Source organism: Zonotrichia leucophrys, chromosome 8 (genome assembly GCF_028769735.1).
Source record: "Zonotrichia leucophrys gambelii isolate GWCS_2022_RI chromosome 8, RI_Zleu_2.0, whole genome shotgun sequence".
Classification (NCBI taxonomy): Eukaryota; Metazoa; Chordata; class Aves; order Passeriformes; family Passerellidae; genus Zonotrichia; species Zonotrichia leucophrys.
Genome location: NC_088178.1, coordinates 4,863,888 through 4,887,289, shown reverse-complemented (window position 1 = coordinate 4,887,289; position 23,402 = coordinate 4,863,888). Strand labels below are relative to the sequence as shown.

General features: G+C 41.2%; 2 protein-coding genes across 10 annotated transcripts in view; both read left to right on the top strand.

The window, feature by feature from the left end:
• The window catches only part of CCDC180 (coiled-coil domain containing 180), a 29,964-nt gene extending 20,592 nt beyond the window's left edge, over positions 1-9,372 (top strand). For all 6 annotated transcript variants that reach the window (XM_064720077.1, XM_064720081.1, XM_064720080.1 and 3 more), the window contains 10 exons: positions 170-251; positions 1,235-1,306; positions 2,230-2,296; positions 2,487-2,631; positions 2,993-3,153; positions 3,957-4,094; positions 5,089-5,200; positions 5,445-5,550; positions 6,082-6,220; positions 7,611-9,372. In XM_064720077.1, the coding sequence (XP_064576147.1) occupies positions 170-251; positions 1,235-1,306; positions 2,230-2,296; positions 2,487-2,631; positions 2,993-3,153; positions 3,957-4,094; positions 5,089-5,200; positions 5,445-5,550; positions 6,082-6,220; positions 7,611-7,742 (1,154 nt within the window). In that variant the 3' untranslated portion in view covers positions 7,743-9,372. The remainder of the gene's footprint in view (positions 1-169; positions 252-1,234; positions 1,307-2,229; positions 2,297-2,486; positions 2,632-2,992; positions 3,154-3,956; positions 4,095-5,088; positions 5,201-5,444; positions 5,551-6,081; positions 6,221-7,610) is intronic.
• A 1,542-nt stretch (positions 9,373-10,914) lies between these two features.
• RABGAP1L (RAB GTPase activating protein 1 like) overlaps positions 10,915-23,402 on the top strand; it is a 229,596-nt gene continuing 217,108 nt past the window's right edge. For 2 of the 4 annotated variants that reach the window (XM_064719782.1, XM_064719786.1), the window contains exon 1: positions 10,915-11,025. The gene's annotated coding sequence lies outside the window, so the exon portion shown is untranslated. Of the gene's footprint in view, positions 11,026-11,676; positions 11,985-20,992; positions 21,046-23,402 lie in introns of those variants that run through there. The other 2 variants (XM_064719785.1, XM_064719784.1) reach the window with 2 other exon arrangements.

The following is a 23,402-nucleotide window of genomic DNA, read 5'->3' as shown; positions in this document are numbered from 1 at the left end:
ACAGAAATGATTGCTCCTGTAGTTGTCCCTTCAATCTTGTAAGGAAATGTTACAGAAATAAGAATACATGTATACACATACAAAATACATATATACACAAAAAGCACTTCAGCTGGCATTTGTGCAACATTCTTCTTTCCTTGTTGACTATATGCTGTTCTTCCCCCAGGAAAGAAGAGGGTATCTGATGCACATTCTCAGAAGTCTTCTAGCAAGAGGTCATCTCGGGATGAAACCAAGAGAAAAAAAAGGTGCGACCCCTAAAAGGAAGAATTCCACTTAAAATATTCCTATGCAAGAATTTACCTAAACTTTGTCTATCCATTGAAAGATTCTTACTGCTTGTTTGTATAGCCTTCTTTCCATCTGATGCTTATCACTTGGAATCTCTTACCTGTTTATGTCCCCATGATCAGCCTTGTGGGGTTTTTTCCCCCAGATTTTGGCTGGAAAAATATTATTCTTCTCTTTCACCTGGTGCTGTTTTGTATTTTGAATTTGTTGATATATAGACTAACTCTTAAATCAATGTGGCTAAATTTTCAGGTGTGACTCAATCGTTTGTCTTCAGCTTTGTCCACAGATTGATGAAATGAGCTACTGTAATAGTGAAAACAAAAACCTGTTGAACAACTGAGAGTTTAGAAGAGAATTCTGAGAATTTTTTCCATCAAAATACCGTCTTTATATTGTCATGGTTTGGGAATGGTATTTCCAATTTTGTGCTCCTAGCAAAACACTCCAAAACCTGTGCTCACTCCCTTTTCCCTGCAGCAGCTGGAGAGGGAAAATTGGAGCACAAAAGGTGAAGATAAAGTTGAGATTAAAACAGTTTATTAGGAACAGCAGTGAGATAAAAAAACTAATAGTAACAGCAGCAATGTAAATAGGAAAGTGTACAAGACAGGCAAGAGATTCATGTGTGAATGCTTACCACGAGGAAGCCCCTGAGACTGCCACCACATTCCCCAAGAGCAGGGACCCTTCCAGCCACCCCCACAATGATGAGAGGTAGAGAATAACCTCCAGGTCCTGGCCATTCCCCCTCTTGGCTGCTGCAGAAATTAACCCTGTCCTGACCAGAACCAGGACACATAGAATACTGGTTCTAGAGTTAGGATTTTACCAATTTTTCTCCAGTTTCATCTCTGTCATATGACTGACAAGCTCAAATCATCAGCCAGAGATAGAAAACACTTGTGGATAGTTTCAAATTAATGTTTTGCCTTTCCAGTGAAAAAGGCAGAAAATCTCTTACCAAGGATGATAGATCCCAGATATTTGGAAAGACGCCTACAGAGTCTGAGTAAGTCATATATTTCCAGAACAAGAAGTGAATCTATAAAGACCCTCTATGTTTTTATAGAGGTATATTCTATATACCCTACATGTATCTATGGATCTGTCTATGTATCTATCTGTCTATCATTATGACTTAGAGTTCACCATTGAATTTTGAGGTATTTAGCCTTGATATTTATAGGTCAGAGTAGTTCCGGAGCAGTTCCTTTTTGCAGTGTAATAATAGTGAAGATGCAAGGCATCTGGTTCATTCTGTCCAATGCCTGAAGTGGAGATCTTATTGGAGTCCATTTTGTACATTTATAAGAAGTGGGTGAGGAATGTAAAATAGCCTCTCTTTCAATTATTTTCACACCTAAGAAGACAAATACATTTTATATCTTTATTCTTGTATTCTGTATTTATTGGAATAAGCAAGGTTCCATTCCCCGTCACTAAGACAATTATCTATTGTTTCTTCATATGTGCAGCTGTAGACTAGAGACCTGAGATGTTTTGTACATGCCATGCAAAACTATTCAAATTAATGCTTAAGCTGTTTAAGTGTTTGGGAATTTTATTCTATAGTGTTTCAAAATGGTTCCAGTAAACAGCTAGTCTCACCTTGAAATATTTTTGCTTTATCTAAAATGCATGGTAAGCTCTTTGGGCACAGGAATTTGGCTAAGATTGCTTTTTTGTGACAGTGACATGGCTGTGCTCTCCAGTGAGCAATTACAATAGCCCCTTGTCCTGGCTGCATATGAAGAGAAGCTATGCTAATGTGGGGGAAGGTTCTTAGGCATTCTGAACATTGGTTTGTGTATGCTCTGAAAAATGTACTAAAATTAACCTGAACAAAATACTTGAAAAACAGTGAATATTGACAGTATGATTATTTAACAGTGTGATGATATTTTAAAATTTTAATTTTTTTTTTGTTCTCAGTACTTTTAAGGGAATTATTTTGAATATTCTCTGGAATGGTAACAACACCTTGCTCTGTCTTGGTGAGGTAAGGAAATGTCATGTTCTTTAGTCAGCTCTGTTTTCATAGTTGTGCTCCTGTGTCAGAGACATTATTTGCTTCTTTCAATATTTGGTAGTCCATACATTTTCCTTTCTTCTCCTACTGTTGTTTACCTAGATGTGATGTGTTTAAATGTGTTATCAACATTTTTCTGGTTTATTTTTCCCTTCTGCAGGAGTTCTATGGAGACAAGAAGAATCCTTACTTGGGGATGCTTGAAGATCTGCCAGACACATTTGAACATTGGGCAGACATGATCAGAATGAAACTACTGTCATACCAAAGGCAGACAGATGATTACTACAATTTTTGTCTTGGGGGTAAATTCATTCAGTTAAGACTTGCATTTTCTTGTGTATGTAATTTTCATGTGTATATAAGGTGAAAATTTCAGTGACCAAGAATTACATTGTTGTCGTAATCCATCACACTCAGTGGAAAAACTCCAGTTGACTTTACTGGAAATTGAGCCAGTATTCTTTTCGTATGTTTTATCAGCTACAAAAATTGTAGCAAAGGGCACTTGACTAAGTTAAAAGACCTGTCCAAAGTCACATCTTTGAGCAAGTGTATGTTTCTCAAAGCATTGCACCTAGAAAAAGGAATGTCAGGGACACAATCTCTGGGAGAGAAAATTCCAGGCTGTTTGTGTCACATGCACACCCTGTCTTTTTCAAAAAGAATTTCAGGATCAACTGAAGTGGTTTGAGGAGGAGCTCTCTTCTGTTTCCCAACTGGTTGTGGAAAGTCTTTTAAAAGAACACGAGCAGAAGCTCAGTTCTTTTACTGGGCGTATTCAGGATCTCTTCAACAGACAGCTGAAAGATTGGGAAGATATGAAGGTATGTACCATGGACATACTAGAGTGCTTTATAGTGTAACCCATGGTAAGTGCATCAGAGTGATAACATTTCATTTTTCTCATTCTCACTGTTTGCTTCATCACTCTCTGCTGAGCTGACCACAGAGTTTTCTGTGTTAGTAAGCACTTAGTCTGCTTAGTTCTCCTGGAAGCTTTGGATTTTGTGGAACTCTGTCCCTTCTCTCCCAGCTTCCAGCACTGAGCTGCCTCTTTCTGATCTTCTCACCTCTGCCTTTCATCTTACACTTGGATTGTCAACTCTGTGAGCTTGGAGTATGGCCAGACAGCTCCTACTGTATGGGTGCACTCCTCTGTAAAAACTGTGATGGAGGAATAATGAAATACTATATTTATCATCATCCATAAAAGAGGCATATTTTGTCAAATAATATCAGAACTGAGAACAGAATCATAATGGAGATCACACAGAAAAGGCTAAAGTGTCTTGAGATTGTGTCTGAGTATTAAGAATTAGGTAAAAATTACAAATATAGAGATGTAAAAATTACAAATACAGAGATATAAAAAGAACTTTATTTACCACATGGTAGAAGAGATGATTTTTTATTGAAAATAAATCCCAGAGTGAGACCAGAGGCCAGCAGACAGGCAATTTGGTGCATATTGCACTGCAAAGCTTATATCCAGACAGCCAAGAAGTAGCTCCATTTTCCTTGTCTTTCTCAATGCCTTTATAGAAAATGTTTGGGGTTTACTTCTTCCTTTTTGTGACTCAGTATATTCCTTACTGAAAGCATCTCTTTCTTACCTACTTGCTTAAAGACTAGGCACCGGAGAAAATTACATTACTCCCTGGGACACCCAAATAACTGCCTTCAGCTGGAGGCTTTGTGCCAAGAGGAAATGAAAAGGCAAAAAGATCAAACTGATGGTGTTCACCTCAACACAAAGATGCTGCAGGTAATTGTAAAGCCCCTGCTTAATGTGAACTTAAATGTTTTATTTGGAAAGAAGGGTGTATTTTGGATATTTCTTCCTCCCCATCCAAAGGAAACTTGAAATTTTTTGCAATTTTAAGCAATACTGTTCATATATTGCTAAACTTTTAAGTGGTATATTGTCAACATTAGATCAATATAGACATAAATATATCTGCACACATACAGCTGCTTAGATACATTGTGGAACTTATTGATATTTTATATCATTCATAGAATCTACTGGCTGTGAGCTTAATGGTGGGAGGAGTATTGGCTGTGGTGGTGACATCCTCTGGTTAGTTCTCTTACCTCCAGACAACAGATGCCTGGAAGGGCTTCTTCTCTCTGCATTTCCTTAGTAAATAATGTCACTTTTCTACATAAGATTAAGAACTGAAATAAGCTGAATTTACAGGAGAGATTCAGGAATCAAAATACTTTTCCCCCTTTGCCCCCTGGGTTAATTGAAGGTTGGTTCCCCAGCATTACAGCCTGTTGTTTTGTTCTCTCAGGCCACTTACTCCAAATTCTACACTGTCTGAGAGAACTGATATTTTTAATTCCATAGTATGTCCTTCTGCTCCTAGCTCTGCATACAGACACAGAAACACAAATACCTGATTGAGAATAACACCTGGGCTAAGCACTTCCACCCAAAGTACCTGAATTCCAAAATGATCTTCTCTTTGGCTAGAAGCTGTTTTTATCATGTTTAACCCAAATGTGTAACTACTAGGTACCTGTACTCAAAACTCTACAGTTTTTTGATCTTTACATCATCAGGCAATGTTAAGAATACTGCAGAGACACTTTAAGACCCTTTTATGTGCAGCTTTGAGCCTTATGTCTATTATCTGCAGCTGCTGCAGAATGCCAGGGTTTGATATTTGTGTAGTCTTTCAGAGCCAAGTTAAAAGGAGAGGAGATCCAATTATCAAAGGAATTCCTCTCACTTGTCTCCAATGTTGCAACAGGATTGTGCTGCTGAATGTGCTCAGAACTTTTTTTCTGCACTGGCTGCCCTGACTGAAAAGCTCCTGTTGGAACAAGATGATACCATCACTGTTGATGATGTAAAAGCAGCAGGTAAGAAAAGAAGAGATTGCTTGTTTAGGCCTCCTCTCCCTTGTCAAATATTGCAGCAGTCTGTCCCTAGGAAGAAGAGGCTTTGACATTAAGATTATTTGATTGAAATTAAAAGATTTGCAAAATAAAGTATGCAAAGCTATTTCATGAGTGTGAAGAGCATTGAGCTGCACAATTATTCCAAAACAGTTATATTCCTGACATTGTTTTGTTTCTGCTGAGCATATCTTCTGTTACCTCCCAGCAACTGAAATACCCACAGAGAAGATGCCAACTTTAATGTGCCGTAAACAGTCTGAACTTCCTCCAGGAACCTCCAAAGTTCAACAGTCAGTCAGACGAGGAAGGAGGTAGTATTTGGAGATACTGAACACTGTTCTAATTCCTCTGCTCGGAACTCATAACAAGCCCTGTCCTCATAGTTTTCTGCTGCACTTGTTGAAACTGCAGCTGATCATTAGTAATGTCATTGAACTAGTAATGAGCTAGTTGGAGTGGGTAATGATTTTAAAGAAAGAATTGCAATAGATCCAAATAAAGGTGAATTACATATAGTATTGCAAAACAATACCATGTCACTGCTATTGCTGTGCCACTTGTTTGTCACTAGTTATCAATTCATTACATTCACATCTATAATTGTCTGTGTATTGTCATTTAGAAGAAATTAATTCTATATTGTGGAGAGATCCTGATGCTTTCAAAGAACAGGTAGTTGTACTAAACAAAGACGTTTTTAGGGTAAACCTTTAGTGGGGAAAAAAATAAGATTGATCTTTGGCACCTTAGTACAAGCAACATGAATTAATATGATCTGTTTTCTAACTTCTTTTAACATCTTTTCTCATATGTTTGTTTTGGTTGGTTTGTTTTTTTTATAGGTCTTGGCCAGGAATACCTGAGACTTCTGTTCCTGACACTCCAGACTATATTCTGTGCCCAGGAACTGCATCGGTTTCAACAGCTAAGACTACCCTGGGCCATCTGGCAGTGGTGGATGCAAGACAAGCTGCATATGAGGTGCGTCTGTGGGGAAGGACTCTTGAGTGGGCTGCTGCTGTTGTGGGTTTGGTTTTTTAAGAAGACAATTACAGAATCTTAGTTGCGTGTGTAAGTTTTTAAAGTATGCAGTGTTTGCAGATCTTAAGGCCGTATTATCTGTGTGAAGGAATCCTTTCTCGTGTCCATTTCTTTGTGATGCTGTCAGAAGCAGACAAGGTTGGTTCCTCATGGAGTCTTCTCATTCCATGATATAATACAAAGAAATTGTTTCAGCAGAGAAGCATGGATGATGTTAGAAACAGGACACTGCATTTTGCAGCATCATAGTTCCAAAAGCAGCTGTGCCCCAGTGCTATTGCAGTCCTGCTTGTTTTCCCTCACCTTTCTTTCTGAAGCCTTTAGCTCCAGCCTTAGATCACAAAAGCTGATTTTCCCATAAAAGATGAAGAGTTGTAAAATATTTCATACATATCTTATATCCACAACTATCACAGATGACTGTTTCCACCATCAAAATAATCACTCTTTCTTCACTGAGTCTGTTAAAAGAATGCAGACAACTCTGCCTCTGACTGGAACAGACAATGGTTCTCAAAACAGCAGTGCTCAGCAGTTAGGAGAATATTTTTATGTTAAATCACTTGGAGATGTCTTTATGCATCTGACCTGGAAGTAATTGTACTCCCACTGAACCAAATTAACTTTTAAAAAATACCTGGTTTTAATAGGAGAATGTAAAATATACTGTCAATGATGGCAAATGCCATCAAAACTATCAATTTGCATGTATGTTTTATGCATCTAGTTCTGGTGCCCAGGAACCTGATTACAGCACAGATTTGAAGGGAATGTGGTTGTTTGGATACAAATGGTTGGATAAAAGGATTGGATATAGAATGCACGCACACAGGAGTATTTTCCTGCATGTTTGTTGCATTAAAAATACAGTACTTTATGTTTTGCAGCATGGAGTCTTTAAGAGTATTAAAGTGCCTTGAGGTTTTTATGGTAGTCTACAAGTATCTGTCTAGAGGAAATAACTTTTTAGCAGTTTTGTAATAGCTCAGTTCATACCTTTGAGTTAAGAAGTTCCAGCAAGAGCCCGAGTGCATCCTGTGTTGTCTTGAGAGAAGGCAACTCCTTACTCTTAGGAACTAATGGAAGTGAGATGAAGGTCTTGCAGCATTTTAGCAAAATTTAAATATTGCTGATAATTCAATTTCAGAAGTCTTTAAAAGGAACACAGAAGGAATAGTTAATTATTCATATAGTTCTGTTGTTAAAGGCAAAAAATAAATGGCCTCTATGCAGTCTTCTGACACAATGGATCAGGACCTGGATGTAGGCAAATAAAATGATATTTCATCACTACTAATTTTGTCTTCTATTGTTGGGATTTTTTATACAGAAATACAAAAGTAAAGTTGAACAGCTGTTTGCCCAGATCAAGGAAGAAAGTGCAGCTCAGCTGCTGGCAATTCAGCGTTGGAGTGATTGGTGGGAACAATCTGTCCGGAAGATAAAGAGACTCTACATCTGAGATCAGTCACATTTTGCTGAGCTTTGTTGGTGTAAATTGACAAATTTGTATGAATGTCACTGATATTTTTAATCTTATTAATCTGTCGCATTGAAAGAAGCTACATTTTGCCATGTTTTTGTTTGTTTTTCCATGTTACCACTCATTTCCTCATGCAGTCTTATGACTACTACTATGTTCATCTTTACATAACCACCTGCTTTGGCTTTCAGTATCAGTATGTTGCCATTCACATGTGTTTGTGCACATGAACCCTCAGTGCAAGGGCACTTAATGCATATTTATTAGCAGAGTTTACAGGATTTTGTTGCAATTTTGCCCCTGAGAGGTGGTTTGGTCTGAAAATTCCCCAAGGCATGAAAGAGAACTATCCCTAACAAAGCACCCTGGCATCAAGGCCCCTGTGCCCAAGCACCTCTGCACGGAGACCTCGGATTGAAGATAGACAGCCTGAAAAAGATACACATTTTTTGTTGTCTTGGTTCAACAAGCTTTGACTTGCCTACCCTTCCCACTCCTTGCCTCTCCTCTCCTATCTTGTGTTGCCTGCTCTTGCCTACCACTTTCTTTCATTGCCATGCCTTGCCTGCCCCTCCCTTGCCTTTCCTTCCCTTCTCCTTTGCCTTGCCTCTCTGTTACCCCTTACTTTCATTGCTATGCTTTGTTCCTCCCTTGCCCCATTCTTTCCCCTCCCTTTTTCCTTCTCCTGCCTTATATTGCCTCACCCTTCCTATGCCACTCCCTTGCTTGGCTTTACCTAGCCTCTCTGACTTACCCCTCTTTGCCTTTCCCTGCCTCCATCTTGCCCCTCCCTTGCCTTGCCCCTCTTGTGTTTTCTCACCTTGCCTCTCCCTTGTGTTGCCTTGTTTTTCCTTCCTTTGCCCATCCCTTACCTTGTCTTTCCTCTGCCTTACCTATCCTTGCCCCCCCATGACCCCTCTTGCATTGCCTACCCTTGCCCCTCCCTTGCCTTATGTTCGCTTTCCTTTCTTTGCCCATCCCATGCTCCACACTTGCCTTACTCCACTCTTTCCTTTGACTTGTCTTTCCTTTTCCCTTCTTTACCTTTCCCCTCCCTTGCCTTGCCTTGCCTTGCCTACCTCTCCATTGCCTTTTCTTGCCTACCTCTCCCTTGCCTTGCTGTCATTTTCCTTTCCTTGCCCCTACCTTGCCTTGCCTTTCTTTGCCTCTGCTTTGGCCCTTCTTTCCTCTCTGCTGCCTTGCCTTCCTATTCCCTCCCTCCTTTACCCTGCCTTTTCTTTCCTTCCTTTGCCTATCCCTTGCCTTGCTGACCTCCTCCCTTTATTTCTTTGCCTTGCCTTAACTTCCTGTTGCCTTTCCCCTCCTTGCCTTTCATTGCCCCTCTCTTGCCTGCCCTTGCCATGTTTTGCCCCTCCCTTGTTTGGTTTTTCCTTCTGCCTTTCCCTACCCCACCCCTCCATTGCATTGGCCCTCTCTGTCCTTCCCTTGCCCCTTTTTTGCCTCATCCTTTCTTGCCTTGCCTTGTTTAGATTTTCTGTTCCTTCTGTTTATTACCCACATTCATACACCAGCGTGCAGTGCCTGGGTACAGTGCCAGGGATACTCTCTTCTTATTATTATTTCTCTATTGCCATAGTCATTAAAATAATTTTCCTCCTCTCTCCGAATTCTTCTGATTTCCCCATGCTTTTGTGGTTTATCTGAACCTGTGGTGGGATAAAAGTAATCTGGAGGTAATTGAATTTACACCATTAATAGACAAATAGTAAGAATTCTTAAATGGGGAGCTGGCCAGAGAGTCTGGCTTTTCTTTTTTTTTTTCTCCTGTGAAATGCTCTCCTTTGCCTGGTTGCCCGCTTGCCTTTTTTTATGACAGTTCAGCTCAAAAAAGACCATGTAACAAAGAAACCTCTCGACCCCAGTGACAAGAAAACAGCCTAAAATCAATGCCCACATGGGCAGTCTGGCTGTCCCAGGGGCAACAGGACACAGCCCACTGGCTTTTATGCTAAAGTTGTTTTTTTGAAGGCTGTGACCTGACACTCCTTAAGATTTTGCTGAACCGCATCTGAAAGAAGGAGGACACAGACAAGCTGGATACATGCTGGGGGTAATTTAAATGTAATTTGTTTCACACTCAACCCAACAAGACAAGCTGTCGTAATTTAAACATATTTTATTTAAACATAAACAATGGTTATACTTAATTAAGCATAGATATTTACTTTTTAAATATTTGTTTAACCACACCAAACCACCAAGCAAACACAATCTATCCCACTTGGCAAGACCAGGGTACAAAATCTGAAGGCAAGCTTAATTCATTTTTGCCAAAGAGCACCATGATTTAGAGGTTGCTTCCATTGTCCTGCAGTTGTGGGCGAGGATTTTGACACGTTTCAGTGCCTGCTGGATGCTTTCTGACAAGTGGGAGAGAAGCATTTATCAAAATTAGTGTGGGCAGCAGCAGAGGGGAGGATTCTGCCCCTCTGCTCAGGTGAGACCTTGCTTGCCTCCAGCTCTAGGGTCCCAGCAGAGGAGGAATATGGACCTGTTGGAATATCCAGAGGAGGCACCAGGATGATCAGGGGGATGGAACACTTCTGCTGTGATAAAAGGCTGAGAGTTGGGATTGTTCAGCCTGGAAAAGAGAAGGCTTTGGGGTGAAGAGAATGCATTGTGGCCTTTCAGTACATGAAGGGAACTTACAGGGAGAATTTACTTGCAACAGCATGTAGTTACAGGACCCAGAAGAATTGCTTACCACTAGGGAGCAGGGTTAGATTAGATATTAGGAACAAATTTCTCCCTGTGAGAGTGGTGAGGCCCCGCTCGACGTTCCCCAGGGAAGCTGTGGCTGTCCCATCCCCGAAGTGTCCAAGGCCAGGTTGGACGGAGCTCGAAGGAACCTGCTCTAGTGGAAGCTGTCCCTGTCCATGGCAGGTAGCTGGGATGAGATGGTCTTTAAGCCCGCTTCCAACCCAAACTATTCTGTAATTGTGTCCCAGAGGGGCCGCACAAGCCAGCAAGCCGGGCTGGGCCGGCCGCGGAGCCGCTCCCCGAGCAGCGCGCAGCGGCCCCGGGCTCCCGGCGGGGCTGTCGCTGCCGAGAGCGGCTGCCCCGCCGCCCCTCCGCCGTCCCTCCTTCCCTCCCGCCCTCACGCCGTGTCAGCCGTGCGCGCGCACCCGCCCGCCCTCTCGCCGCCGGAATGTGGGCGACGCTGTCCCGGCCCTGAGGCGGCTGCGCGGCCCCGCCGGGCTGGAGGCAGCGGCAGCGCGGGGAGGACGGCCCGGCTGCACCGGTGAGAGATCGCGACGCTGTCCCGGGCCTGCCCCGCCGGGGCGAGCGGGGCGGAGCGGGTGTCATGAGGGGCGCGGGCGGGGAGGTCGCCGCTCCTTCAGGAGAGCGGGCGCGGGAGGAGAGGGAGCCGCCGGCCCAGCCCGTGTCACGGGGGGATAGACAGATAGATCGTGCCCGCTGACCTGAGGTGGCTCCTCGCTGGCCGCGGGCCGATGGTTCCGCCGGTTCGTGTTATTTGGTGTTTGTCTGTTCGTGTGGAGTTCCCTGGGCAGTGGCGCTCCGGGAGGAGAGGAGCTGAAGCACAGTGCAGGATTTAAAAAATAAAGTTGTTTTCGTGGTCAGGAATGCGAGAGCGCTGTGGAAGCGTTCATCTCCCTGCCTCCTCTGCGGGAAAAGTGAAGTCACTTCCCAAGAGCCCGGACTAGCAAACTACTGTCCTAAATTTGTGCGTCTGCATGCGTCAGTTTCATTCCGTTTTAGTAAATTTCATTCAATTTCATCTACGTTATGTTTTGTTTTGGGCTGGTTGTCTGTTTCTTTCTTTTCTTTTTTTTTCCCCCTGGTTGTTTGTTTTCTTTCTGGTGGTTTATTTTTTTAAGCCCTCTTCCACTCTCTCCCGACCCGTAAGCTGGTACAAAATTCTTGTCTTTAGATAAAAGTACTTGAAAACCTGCTGTCACCACCTGAAGCAGGGACGGCAGTGAAGGAAATGGACTTGCTGACTCTCCTCCTGGATAAGTTCCTGCAGTGTCGTGTGTACTTTGCTCCTGCTGTCACACTCAAAGCTGTGTTGCCACGAGTGCTTGGTTTGATAGTGCTGTGAATAAGGAATATCCTACCACGTTTCACAGCTGTATCCATCCATCGTGTGGCTAAGAGGGGGAAAAAAGATTCAAAATGTCAGTTCTTCTTTAAAACAGAGAAAAAAATTGAGTGACAATTAAGAAATAACTTGCTTAGGTAAGCATTGCTTCTCTCTCTCACTGTCATGCTCTAGTCTCACCACCACGTTGTTTTTCAGCTAAAACTTTCAGAAGGGCAGGTGTGCTTTCAGTTTCCAGAGAGATGTCTTGTTGATGGTACAGGCAGCATTTTGTTACTCCTTTAAGTGCAGAAAAGGTGCTGTGGCTTTATTTAACCAAACCTCTATGATATAGGCCAAATCCTGACTGCCTGTCAGACCAGCCTGCCTCCAGCTTGTATGAAGGTTTACTGGGCCTATAAGGTTGGTTCTGCAAATCATGCCTCTGCCTAGGTTTTAAGTAGGATTGTAGCTAACTCTGTTTATGTGGGTTAGACGGTAATAATTACATGATTGGTAACTTACTTTGTAGTTTAAACTTGAAAAGACTACAAATACAGTAAGCACAAATTGACTCCAGTGTTGTAAGAATGCTGCCAGTGAGTGTCCAGAGGGGGGCCAGCGCCAGCTGATGAACCCCAAAATTTAGTGAGTGACTGAGCCTTCCACTACTTCCTTCTCTTTTAGGCAGAGATGGAAAATCATTCTGGGTTAGTTTTGTTTTATTTATTTGATTTTTAAAATAACTGCTTTTTTCCAAAAGGACTCAGGGGCTATGAACAGCTTGGCTGTACATATGAGAACTGTAAAAATTGCTCTACAGTGTTTTAAAATGGTTACAATGAAATGCATTGCTTTGTTAAAAATAGAATTCAGTTCTTTAAAAAATGATTCACAGATGAAGTTGTGGTAGTATTATATTAGTAAGGGGATTGCAAAAAGATCAAGTTTATAATGTGGCTCTCTTGTGTTCCTGGTGTACTCCCTGGCATTTCAAGACATTCTGCGTTGTGGCTGCTCCTTCTCTTCTCTCATCAAAGGCACTTCCACAGTCAGGAAGTGAGTAAAAAGAACTAATCTGGTTAAAAGATATACTTCTATTTCTTCTTTTTTTGTGCTCCCTGAGGTACTCTGATTACAGCAACTTCCTGACCCAGCTCACTTGCCCGGCCATGTGGACGTGGGCTCAGTCCAGAGGAGGAAGTTGTGTTGGTAGTGGAGAGAGTGGAGCAGTCTCAGGTGTTGTGATGTCCTTAGCTGGGACCTGTCTTTGTGGTCACTGAGTTAATGGCAGAAGCCAGTGCTGCTGGAAGAACCTTCATTGTGGGTTTGATTGACTTGTGGTGAAGGTAGCAATGATAGTAATGTGTTTTTTTTTCTTTTTTTTTCTGCCAGTAATGTCTTAGATTGATTATGAAGCCATGGTAATTTTTTTGTTTGACTTTTGACAATATTATATGAACTCAAGAACCATCTATGTGTCTGTGTTCTTCCCTGGGCCCACAGAAATTGCTGTGGTTTTCTTCTTCCCTCTCCTTTGTTCATGTGTTCTGCTCTCTGAACTTTTTGGTGAGTTCTTAGTTTCAGGGAGTGATCTCAGCATTGTTAGGGGGTTTTGTAAATTTATTCTGCTCTAATTTAAAAATAATTAGTTGTATATTGCCATTACCTCTGCTGTAATAGGAAGGCTATTTCAAACTTGACTGACCTTAGTAATTACACACTTTCTGATTTCTAGTTTAGATTAATTTGTCATGGGATTATACTCATTTTATGCACCCCATGGACTGATAGGTTTTATTGGCACTCTTGATCTTGGTATTTAAAAAAAAAGGGCACTTTTAACAAAAAGGATGCAAAAATGTGTGGAAATACACTATGGAAGGTTTGTTTGCTCTTTGGGCCACCAGCTACACTAATCATTCCTGTAGTAATTCTCAGCTTCTCCCCATGAATTTTAATCTTGGCCTATTAAGTGAGAATTAAAATGCACCTTTCAGGCATTAACATTGAGCTTCCTGAAGGTGTCCTTTTAGTGAAGGTTAAGTTGTTTTCAAGTATATTTTGATAAGATGTGTTTTTTGAAATTCATACCTTTGGCAGTTTGTTCCAGTCTCAGTCTTACTCCGTTGTATGGGTACAGCTCATTATTGTAACCTGGATTGGTGAAGGGATTCCTTGTTCTTTGATGGAGTCCTAGTCCATAAAAAAGACTGGCATGTTTGAAAATTATTTTTTTCACCTTTTTCCTGTGTTCTTAACTTTAAAGAGAAACAAAACTGATGTGTAGATTATTAGAAAACCTCTGTGGCTGTTAAGATGTTTATTCAAATTTGCTGTCAGGAGTGTTCCCAGAGGGGACTTTGTGATGCTGACAAACTAGTTTGTTGGGTGTGACTGTTTGTAAACAGAACATAAATACATAAATGGGGCACCAAAATCTGCTTAGTAAAATAGATTGCTCTGAAAGGTGAGTAAGGCTCTTGTGGAAAACATCTGTTAGATTGTGTCTTTCATGGAATATTTCTTGTTCTTTGGAAAGAGTAGCAAAAGTGTCTTTCTAGTGTTTTTAAGTGGTCAGAGGGTAAAAAGTAACTTTTAGCACTTTGAGATGGGTCACAGCCATCTGCTTTCCTACTCTTGTCTCCCTGTATCATGAGCCAGAATACTGAAGAAAGTGTGGGGTTTTTTAGATCAAGTAAGCGTAAAAGTGCAGAATTTTTTTGATGCTGAAAACATATTCCCTGTTTGTGGGGGAAGCACAGCAGTACAAAGGGAAGAAGTTCTAAGGGCAAGAAGATAAGAGATATGTCCATTTCTGTGTACAACACTTGATGTAGGCTGACTGTATGTACAGGAGAACTCGAGTTTTTAAACACATGATTGAAAGTAATAAACCTGATGCAAAAACTGCTGAAGGAAAGTTTCTAATATAGAATAATTGGCAGGTCAAATAGTAAATTCCTAAAACAGTCATTTAGGTTGGAAGGGGCTTCTGGAGGTCATCTAATCCAACTCCCTGCATATATTAAAGTAGGAATAATTTAGATAAGATTGTTCCAGCCTTTAACACCTTTCTGGGCAATCTGTTTCCACATTTGACTGCACTCAATGATTTTTTCTTTCCGCCCTCCCTCTGTTTAAGGTAGTTGAAATTTACTTTCCAACTTGTGTCTGTTGCCTCTTAACGTGTCAATGTCCATTATCCAGAAGAGTCCAGTTCTCTCTTCTGCAGCCTTTCATTAGAGAGCTGACAGTAATAAGGATTCTTTAGAGCTCTTTTCTTGAGCAGATTGTGCAAACTCAGTTCCATCAGCCTCTCATTGTACACCATGTGCTCCTGCCATCTGGCCAGCTTGGCCACTGGACGTGCTCCAGAGTGTCTGTGTGAGTCCTGCACCAGGGAGCTGCACTGCAAACATGGGCTCACAGGGGCTCAACAGAGGGGACTGACCCTTCCCTGGATCTGCTGCCTGGACTCCTGCATCCAGCCCACGCTGTGCTCAGCTGCCTTTGCTGTGAGCATGTACTGGTGACTTGTTTTCACAAGTCTGTCTGCTGGGAATCTCCAAATACATTTCTGAAAAACTGAGTCTTTATCTAGTTTGTGTTCAGCCTGTCTTGTCACAGGAGGTTGTTCTGCCACTGATACAGGACCCACACGTGCCTTCGCTGAGCTTCACAAAGTCTTACTGGTGCCTTTCTCCAGCTTGGCCAGGTCTGAGTGGAGCTGACCACTCCTCCCACTTTGGTGTCATTGGAAACTTCCTGAGGATGCAGCCTGTCCCATCATCTAGATGATTCCTGAAGACATTGGGTGGTACTGCTGGTTTCATCCAGGTGATCCCTAGGAGATGCCACTGCAACTGCTTGCATGGAGCTTGGTACAGCTGTGGCTGTTCTTTCAGCTCAGCAGTCCTGGCAAATTCCCAAACACCTCACTGCTCCCTTACCCCTGTCTCACCAGTTTGGCTGTAGGGATGCTGTGGGAGACTTGTTACTGGCCTTCTGTGTCCTCTGCTCTTCCATCCTCTGCTAAGCCAGACATCTCCTTGCAGTAATCTCTTGTGTTCTTCAGGCATCATCAGTCCTTGCTAAATCCATGGTGGCTATTCCCTGTCATCTTCCTGTGCTCCTTGAGCAGAGGGATGCCTTCCAGGGGAATTTGCTCTATAATCCTCTCATGGACGTAGGTTAGGCTGGCTGATCTGTGGTTGCCTGAATCCTCCTCCTTGCTCTTGAAATTGGTTGTGATATTTGCCTTTTTTCTGGTCAGAAGGAGCCTCTCACAGTCTCATGGCCTTTAAAAAGTGGTAGAGTGTGATAGCTCAGCTACACTGGCTTGCTCCCTCAGGCTTCTTAGATATAGCCCATCTGGTTACATAGATTGTATGTTTCCCATTTTCTGAAGTGCTTCCAAACTTCATCTTTCTCTTTTGGAGGGGACTTCTCACTCCAGCAGACTGCTACTGGGCTCAGGGGTCTGGAAGGCTTCTGAGTGGACCTTGCCAGTGAAAACTGGGGCAAAAAAGCTGCATGTATGTCATCCTTTTTCATGTACGTTGTTAACAGGTGACTTGTTCCACTGAGCACAGAGAGCACTTCTTCCTTATCTTTCCTTCTGCTACCAATGTTGATTTTTCCTAATGCCATTCTAAACCTTATGTCTTTGGGCTGCTCTTGGGTAGCTTCTCCAGCATCTGCCTGCTGGGTGCTTGTGAAGCAGAGATCAAACCTTTTCTATCTGTGAAGAGGTAAAACTTTGAAATTAGTTGAAGTGTTGGTTAATGAATGATTCTAACCTCAGCTTGTTGTGGTTGAATGGAAGATTTCAGTTCCCCCTAAACAAGCAGCAAGCAGTATCACGCTCTTGGATAAGGGGATAAGCCCTGTCTGAGATGCAGAGTGCAATTTGTACCAAGGAGACAAAGCAATGAGAAAAATGATCCACATCTCTCTCTTTTTTTCTTAATTAATTTTCTTCCCCCATCACTAACTCCATGTAGAAATGTACATCTTCAGTGTATGCCCTTCCCTTTTCATTGAAAAGATGTTAATATTTAACAGCAAGATGGGTGGATAAATACTTGATGCCATCTGTACATAAATGCTTCCAGTTGGAATTAATTTAATTATTTTCTGTTGATTCCTAAATCCATTTGAGAAATCATTGGGATAAACTAAAATTTTGGAAATTGAAGCATTTTTTATTCAAGATAAATAAGGGGATGAGTTCTTGAGTTACAATTTGTGTAGACAGTCTGAAATTAAGTTCTTGGTTAGTTTAAACCCTCTGCTCATGCTTGATGTATCCTACAGTTTCCTGACTGGTGTAAGTGTGATTTGTGCTGATGTTATGGTGATTCAGTGGTATGAAGGTAAAGCCTTGGGTATGTCACTTACTGGTGTGGCTGCTCTGTCCAAATAGGGCTTTGGTATGGATAATATGGGGAATATTTTTCCTCTGTGTGGACTAGAAATACCCTTTTTAGCATGGTTGGGAGTTCTGAAGTGTTTTCTGCTATAGTAGAAAGATTCTGGAGTTACACTTTGATGCAAAACAGTGCACATTAACTCTGGTAATTAATGGTAAAATTATAATGTGCACATTTGCCTTCATGTGTGATCTTTCATTTTACATTAGGCTACTGGCAAACTTTTAAATAGGAAAGCTCATTACTAATGATGGTGGACAACTTCCTGTCTTAATTGCTCAAATTCTTGATATCTCCCATATGATTTCTAACTAGAGAAGAAAAGGTAAAAGGGCAGAGAAAAGGAAAGAGAAAGGTGTTTTTAGAAGCAGTAAACTGTCAGAACAGGATTTTCAGTCAGTGAGTGAATCTAAGAGTGGATCTTGAAGGACATTTGCTAAATGGCTTAATAAGGTTTCCATGTCACTCTTGGGCTTAGAAGTGAAATAAGTTGGTTTCTGTCATACAGTGTATCAGTGACACAGGTGAGGAATGAAATCAGTGTGAATGTGACTGACAACAAAGTCCTTTCTCAGCATGTGCTATGAAACTTGTGCACTATTAATTCTTTTGATGAAAGGAGTCATTTTTGAGTAACCAGTCATGGCTAATCCGTGGTCTTCTCTTGCAGGTAAATAAATAAACATGACTCTCAGAAGGTCTCTTACATTTTGTGTGTGTGTGTGTGTTTACTATTTATTTATACTTTCATCGCCAAAACCTCTGTATGTTGTGTTGCAAGGTGTGATGGTACAAGTTTCCAGAAGACAATTACTTAGTCATTATGGGATAGTCCTGAGGTTACACTTCTTGTCAGTGGTAGGTGATGCTTAAACCTCTGACTTTCAGGGTGTTGGGCTAAGTTAGGTAGCTGTGCTTTCAGTTCAGGTATTGCTGACCTTTCTGATTAAGTCATGTCAATTGTATGTACCTTAAGTCACACAGCCAAAATTTTTGGGGGTAGAAAGCAAATTGCAGATGCTGATCTGTTGGAGTTGTCCATGCATATGACTTAATTCTTTGTTTTGGAAGGAAAAAGAATGGGAGTTGAGGCTTTGTCCAAGAATCTTACTCAAAGGATTGACTTTTAGTGTAAACTAATTGTATAGTTAGTTTTGATAATCTTTGCTACTGTTTAGGGAAATGGATCCTGTTCTGGTAAATTGGTTTTTGTTTTAACCAGAAATGAATTTCCTCTTTTGTTCCCTACAATGTTTATTTGAGAAGTAGTTACATTTGAATGCTTTGCTTTTCTGCTGAGTACAATTACACAGGAGGTGTTAGAGCTTCACAATGGTGTAAGAGTGGCATGTTTCCAGGTGGGTTTGAATGTTTTGGTTATAAATTCTGTAGCAATCTGCCTTTTCTGAAGTTCCTTCAGTGGAAAACAGTTTAAAGAAGATCAATTTAAATATTTTGACTTGATTACTGCACTTTGCAGAGATCTGGTGTCGTGTTATCCTCTATTTCAGCATAGTAAGTAAGACAGTTTGTACTTCAGTCATTTTAATCTTCTAGTCTTACTTTTAGTAAGACAGTTTGTAGTACAGTAATTTGTACTTCTATTGCCTATGCAAAATATTACTGTTTTTTTCTGAAATTTGACAGAATTATTTTGCTGAGATCCACAGATCTGTTGCAGTACACAAATTTGTAAAAATACAAATACCTATTTTAACAAATACATTACAATTCAAAAAGTATGTATGTGTTATTTTTCTCTTTGTTTTCTAACTCTTTATTCTTGTCCCAAGATTTTAATTAAGGGCAAAGGCTTTGCTGTGTGTTTTCAGTGCTCAGGCCTCTGCAGGCAAATCAGTGTGAAAATAAAATGCAAATATTCTTAGTCCAGTGCTTTCTCTCTTCCTGTGTGTATTTAGATACAAAATACAAAGTCCAGAATTTTAATTTAGAAGTCATTGTTCAAATTTAAAAGTTGACTAAAATTTGAAAATAATTGAAAAATAATTATTTTTTCTTTGTATTTAAATAAGATATTGGTATATTTCCCTTTATTAAGAGTTTGAATGCTGCAAGCTGGTATTTTTTTCCTTAGAAGCTTGGAGTTTTTTTAATTGGCTGTTACTGAGAAACAAATACTAGATTATATGATTTAGACTGACTAACCTGAAATGCATGTGGCAGGAAATGGATTTTTTTTCTCATTCTGTAAACCCTTCATTTTACTTTGTTCCACTGGTGTATACTTTCATAATTTCCTGTTATTTTGAAGAGAACTCTCAAATAACTGGTTGGTGGCAGTGCTGCATGGCTGCCCCCGGTGCTGGCTGCTGAGTTTGGTCTGTGTTCTGTGCATTGTTGTGCTCACTTTGGTGCTTGGTAATGAAGTGTGATCTTAGCAGAGGAGGCAGGAAGATTTGCAGCTTTTTTTAAGGCCATTTTCCACCTCCTGCATCTTCCAGATGCTACTGAAATCTGGGTAGCCTTTCAGTACTTCTGCTTGAACTGAAGTGTTTGTGAGCACAGGAGTGCAAAACAGCAGTGGAGTCAAGTGAGAAGTTTTGTGTGTGCCAGCAGTTGTTTCTGGAGTAAAACTTAAGCTGGAACTTGGATCAGGCAGTCTGGTGGCATTGGTCCCTTCTGTTTCTGTAGACAGTTTGTGTTTGCTCACAGAGGTACACTCATACCATAAGAGGTGTTTTTAACCCTGCCATACTTGATCTTAATTGTTAAAAATTAGTGTTGGCAGTCAAAACTCGCAAGAAGTCAGGAACTGATAACTAGAATTATTCTTGGACATAACTGTTAAACAATTCTGAGGAAACAAGTAAGAAATGGAAGTCAGCAAATGATTTTTACATTGTTTTGAAGGTTAAATCTTAGTGTTTATTCCTAGTAGATGTGGGTAAAAACTGTGAGGGGAAATGAGTTGATCAAAATGTCCAAGAAAATACTTTGTCAAGTTTTGAAACAGTAATGTGAAGTTGGAAGTTCTCCATGGTTTTTTGAGTAATAACTTGCTTTTGACCCTTATAGCTTCTCCTCCCTGGTTCTTCTTTTCTTTCATCATATAGAGACATCAGTAAGTCAGACTGAACATAAAGGGGTCAGACTGAAGTGTGGTTTAGAATCGAGCTTTTGACAGTAGCCACAGAAATCAAAGAGTGTAATAAGACCAATTTAAGTGATCCTTGTTCCAGCAGTCTCTCCCGTTTCTCTCTCTGGCCTTTGTGATTCTGTTTTTTGTTATTTCTGTCAGTAGTTGAGCTCAGGGGTCTCACTGGGGAGTATGGAAAGAGCAGGTGAGTTATTGTGCACATTGCCCAGGAAATTCGTGTGAGGTGCTGCAGCAATTCTGCGTTTGCACAGTGCATTTGTGCAGTTAATTATCGTTGCTTTTGCTGGGGCTTCTGAACACCCCACTGGTAACTTTGCACAGAGATGACTCTGACTCAGATGAGGGGTGGGATGCTGGTGCTCTTCTAGGTCACTCTTCATATTCAGGTTTGTGTAGGGACACAGTCTGGGGTAATTGGGAGTGGGGCTGGGCTGAGCCTCACCCCAATTGGTGACAGCTGTGAGCAGCAGGTGAGCAGCACTGACAGCAGTGAGCCATGGAGAGCCCGGGGCACTGACCAACCACCAAAGGGAGCAGGGGGCACACAGGTGCAGTGCATCAACATGAGGGGATAAAAGGCTGGGCTAAAGAACAAGAAAGGCACATGCTTGCAGCCTTCTGATGTGGTGTGGTGGTGCTCTGTGTGGGCTGAAGCTTTCTGATCTTGTACGGTGATACTCTGTGTCCTGGCCATCCTGACTGCAGCATGTGCTTTGCTTATTCCATGGGTTTGTTCCTGGCAGGGCAGCACTGCCCTCTCTGGCTCTGAGGCTGATTGAGACACTGCCTTTGGTAGTTGCAGTCTCTTAACTGTGTGTTTGACCTTTCAGTAGCAGCTTGTCCATAACTTAACACTCTTAACTTAAAGGAGAGAGGGGCGGGATGCTGAAAGTAAGGTTGTGGAAAGGACAGGTTTATATAACCACTTCTTAGAGCATGGCCTTTTTGTTTGACCATTTCACCTTTCTGTGATTTTCTTTTTACTTTTAGATTAGCTGCCTTTGACTTTGCTTCCTTAAGTAAAAGTATTTTGTGGGGGTATTCAGTATGTAAACATGGATAGTAAGCTTTCATGTCTACATTTAATAAACATCATGCATCATTTATGTTGAAACTGATGGTACGATGTGATAATATTTGGGAAGCTCTCTGAAACTTTGAGAGAGACATTCTGATTAAGAAAAAAAGGCATAGTAAACAAAGATTTTTTGGCTTCTCGTGTCTTCTTTCATACAATCAAGTGAATTTATCTATTCACTTGTGATGAAACACTTAAAATCCAAACTGCTCTGGATAGCCAGCCTCCTCAGATAGGTACTGGGTTTGTTCATGCTTCTTGGCTAATGTGAGATAAGAAAATTGCATCAAGAAAATGAATTGCTTTTGCTGTGTTTTTGCAAGATTTTTTGCCATTATTTATTCCCAGAATGCACACTGCAAACCTCAAGGTAATAATTGTCATAACTTCCAATTCTGCCTTGGAGGAACAAGGATTTTACTAACCCTGGAGGCAGTCAGTGCAGGGCAGGGAATCAGGATTTCCAGTGGGTTTGAGTGTCGTGGTGACACAGGATAAGGCACTCTTGGCACAGAAGAGGGCTGGCACCTGGGATCTCTGCTGCCTGGTCTCACACTGCTCTTCCATATGGGCTCTTTTGCTCTACATCATGTGATTACTTCTGGACGTAGAGGCATGTGAGGAAAATTCCTGGTTGAAATATTAAATTTATATAATGGGCAGAGGTTGTTCCACTGGTTGCATTAGACCCACAATGTTATTTTTACAGTTAGGGAATAAACCATTGAATAATCTCCTTAAAACAAGGATTGCATCATGCTTATGCTTTCATCTGGAATATAGGTCATTATATTTTTGAGTGGTGATACAGTTTGGTAACTTGGCTGGTGATTGGTTTCACTTTGAATGCTGCCTGCCAGCATCGTATAGCAATGACAAAAAAAGCAATTTGGGTTTGCCATCTCCAGCTTTGGAAAATATAAAGCAGCAAGTAAGAGTATGCAACTTTTCAAAGTTAAAAAACAATTACTGGCTGCACAAATTCAAGTGTTATTTTTCAGTTGGTGTCAGGGAAACAGTGTGAAAGTGTACTAGAGTTGCTTTATCCTTGAGGCAGAATGAGCTACTGCTTAAATGAATGAACCTGTTTACCAGAACTTGATGTATAAAGTGTGGTTCGTTGGCTTATTTTTGTTTTAAACACATAAAGACTGGTAACATCCCTATAGAGTAGCAAAACACTTACCTGTTATACTCTTTGGAAGGGAATAAATAGAGAAGAGAGGGGTTTCTCCTGAGTGGCTGAGAATAAAATATATTTCCTTAGGTTAGTTAAGCACTAATTGGATAAGCTCACATCCACTATACTTTGAAACATGAATCAGTTTGTGGCAGGAAGAGGCAAGTGTGTGCTCTGTTCTCCTGCTGATGTCTTTCTTCTGTGGGTGGACAAATCTTAGGCCTGCAAATTTATTTAAATAATTGTTCAAAAGAATCCCACCAACCTTGTTTTTAACTTTTTGTTTGAGGTGTAGCTTGTCATCCATGACTCCTGCTTGCTCAAATTGTACAAGTAAACAGAAGGAAGCCCCCAGTTTGCTGGGTGTCTGCCTTTGTAGCCAGCAGCTTTCCTGACGTGCTTCCACTTACCTGGCATTTCATCCAGTGTTCATGGTGCTTCTGCCACCCAATTTGTACATTTCAAGCCTTGAGATCAGTTTTTACAGTTTGCCTTGCTTGAGTCATGCTCCAGCTCAGAACCAACCATATGCCCACCATTCCTATGGGAATGGATCTTTACCTCTGTGGTTTTAATTTTAAGCTAAATAAAAGCAGTATTTTTTTCCCCTCAAGCAGCTCCACACTGTGGCTGTGTAATATTTAAGTGGTTCAGTGGGTTGTGTGTAACACAGAGGTTCAAGTCAGGAAAGCTGGTTCTCTCCTTTGCACTAAATGTCTCAGTATTCACACTGAGGTGTTTTTGACAAGTGCTGCTTATCATTTA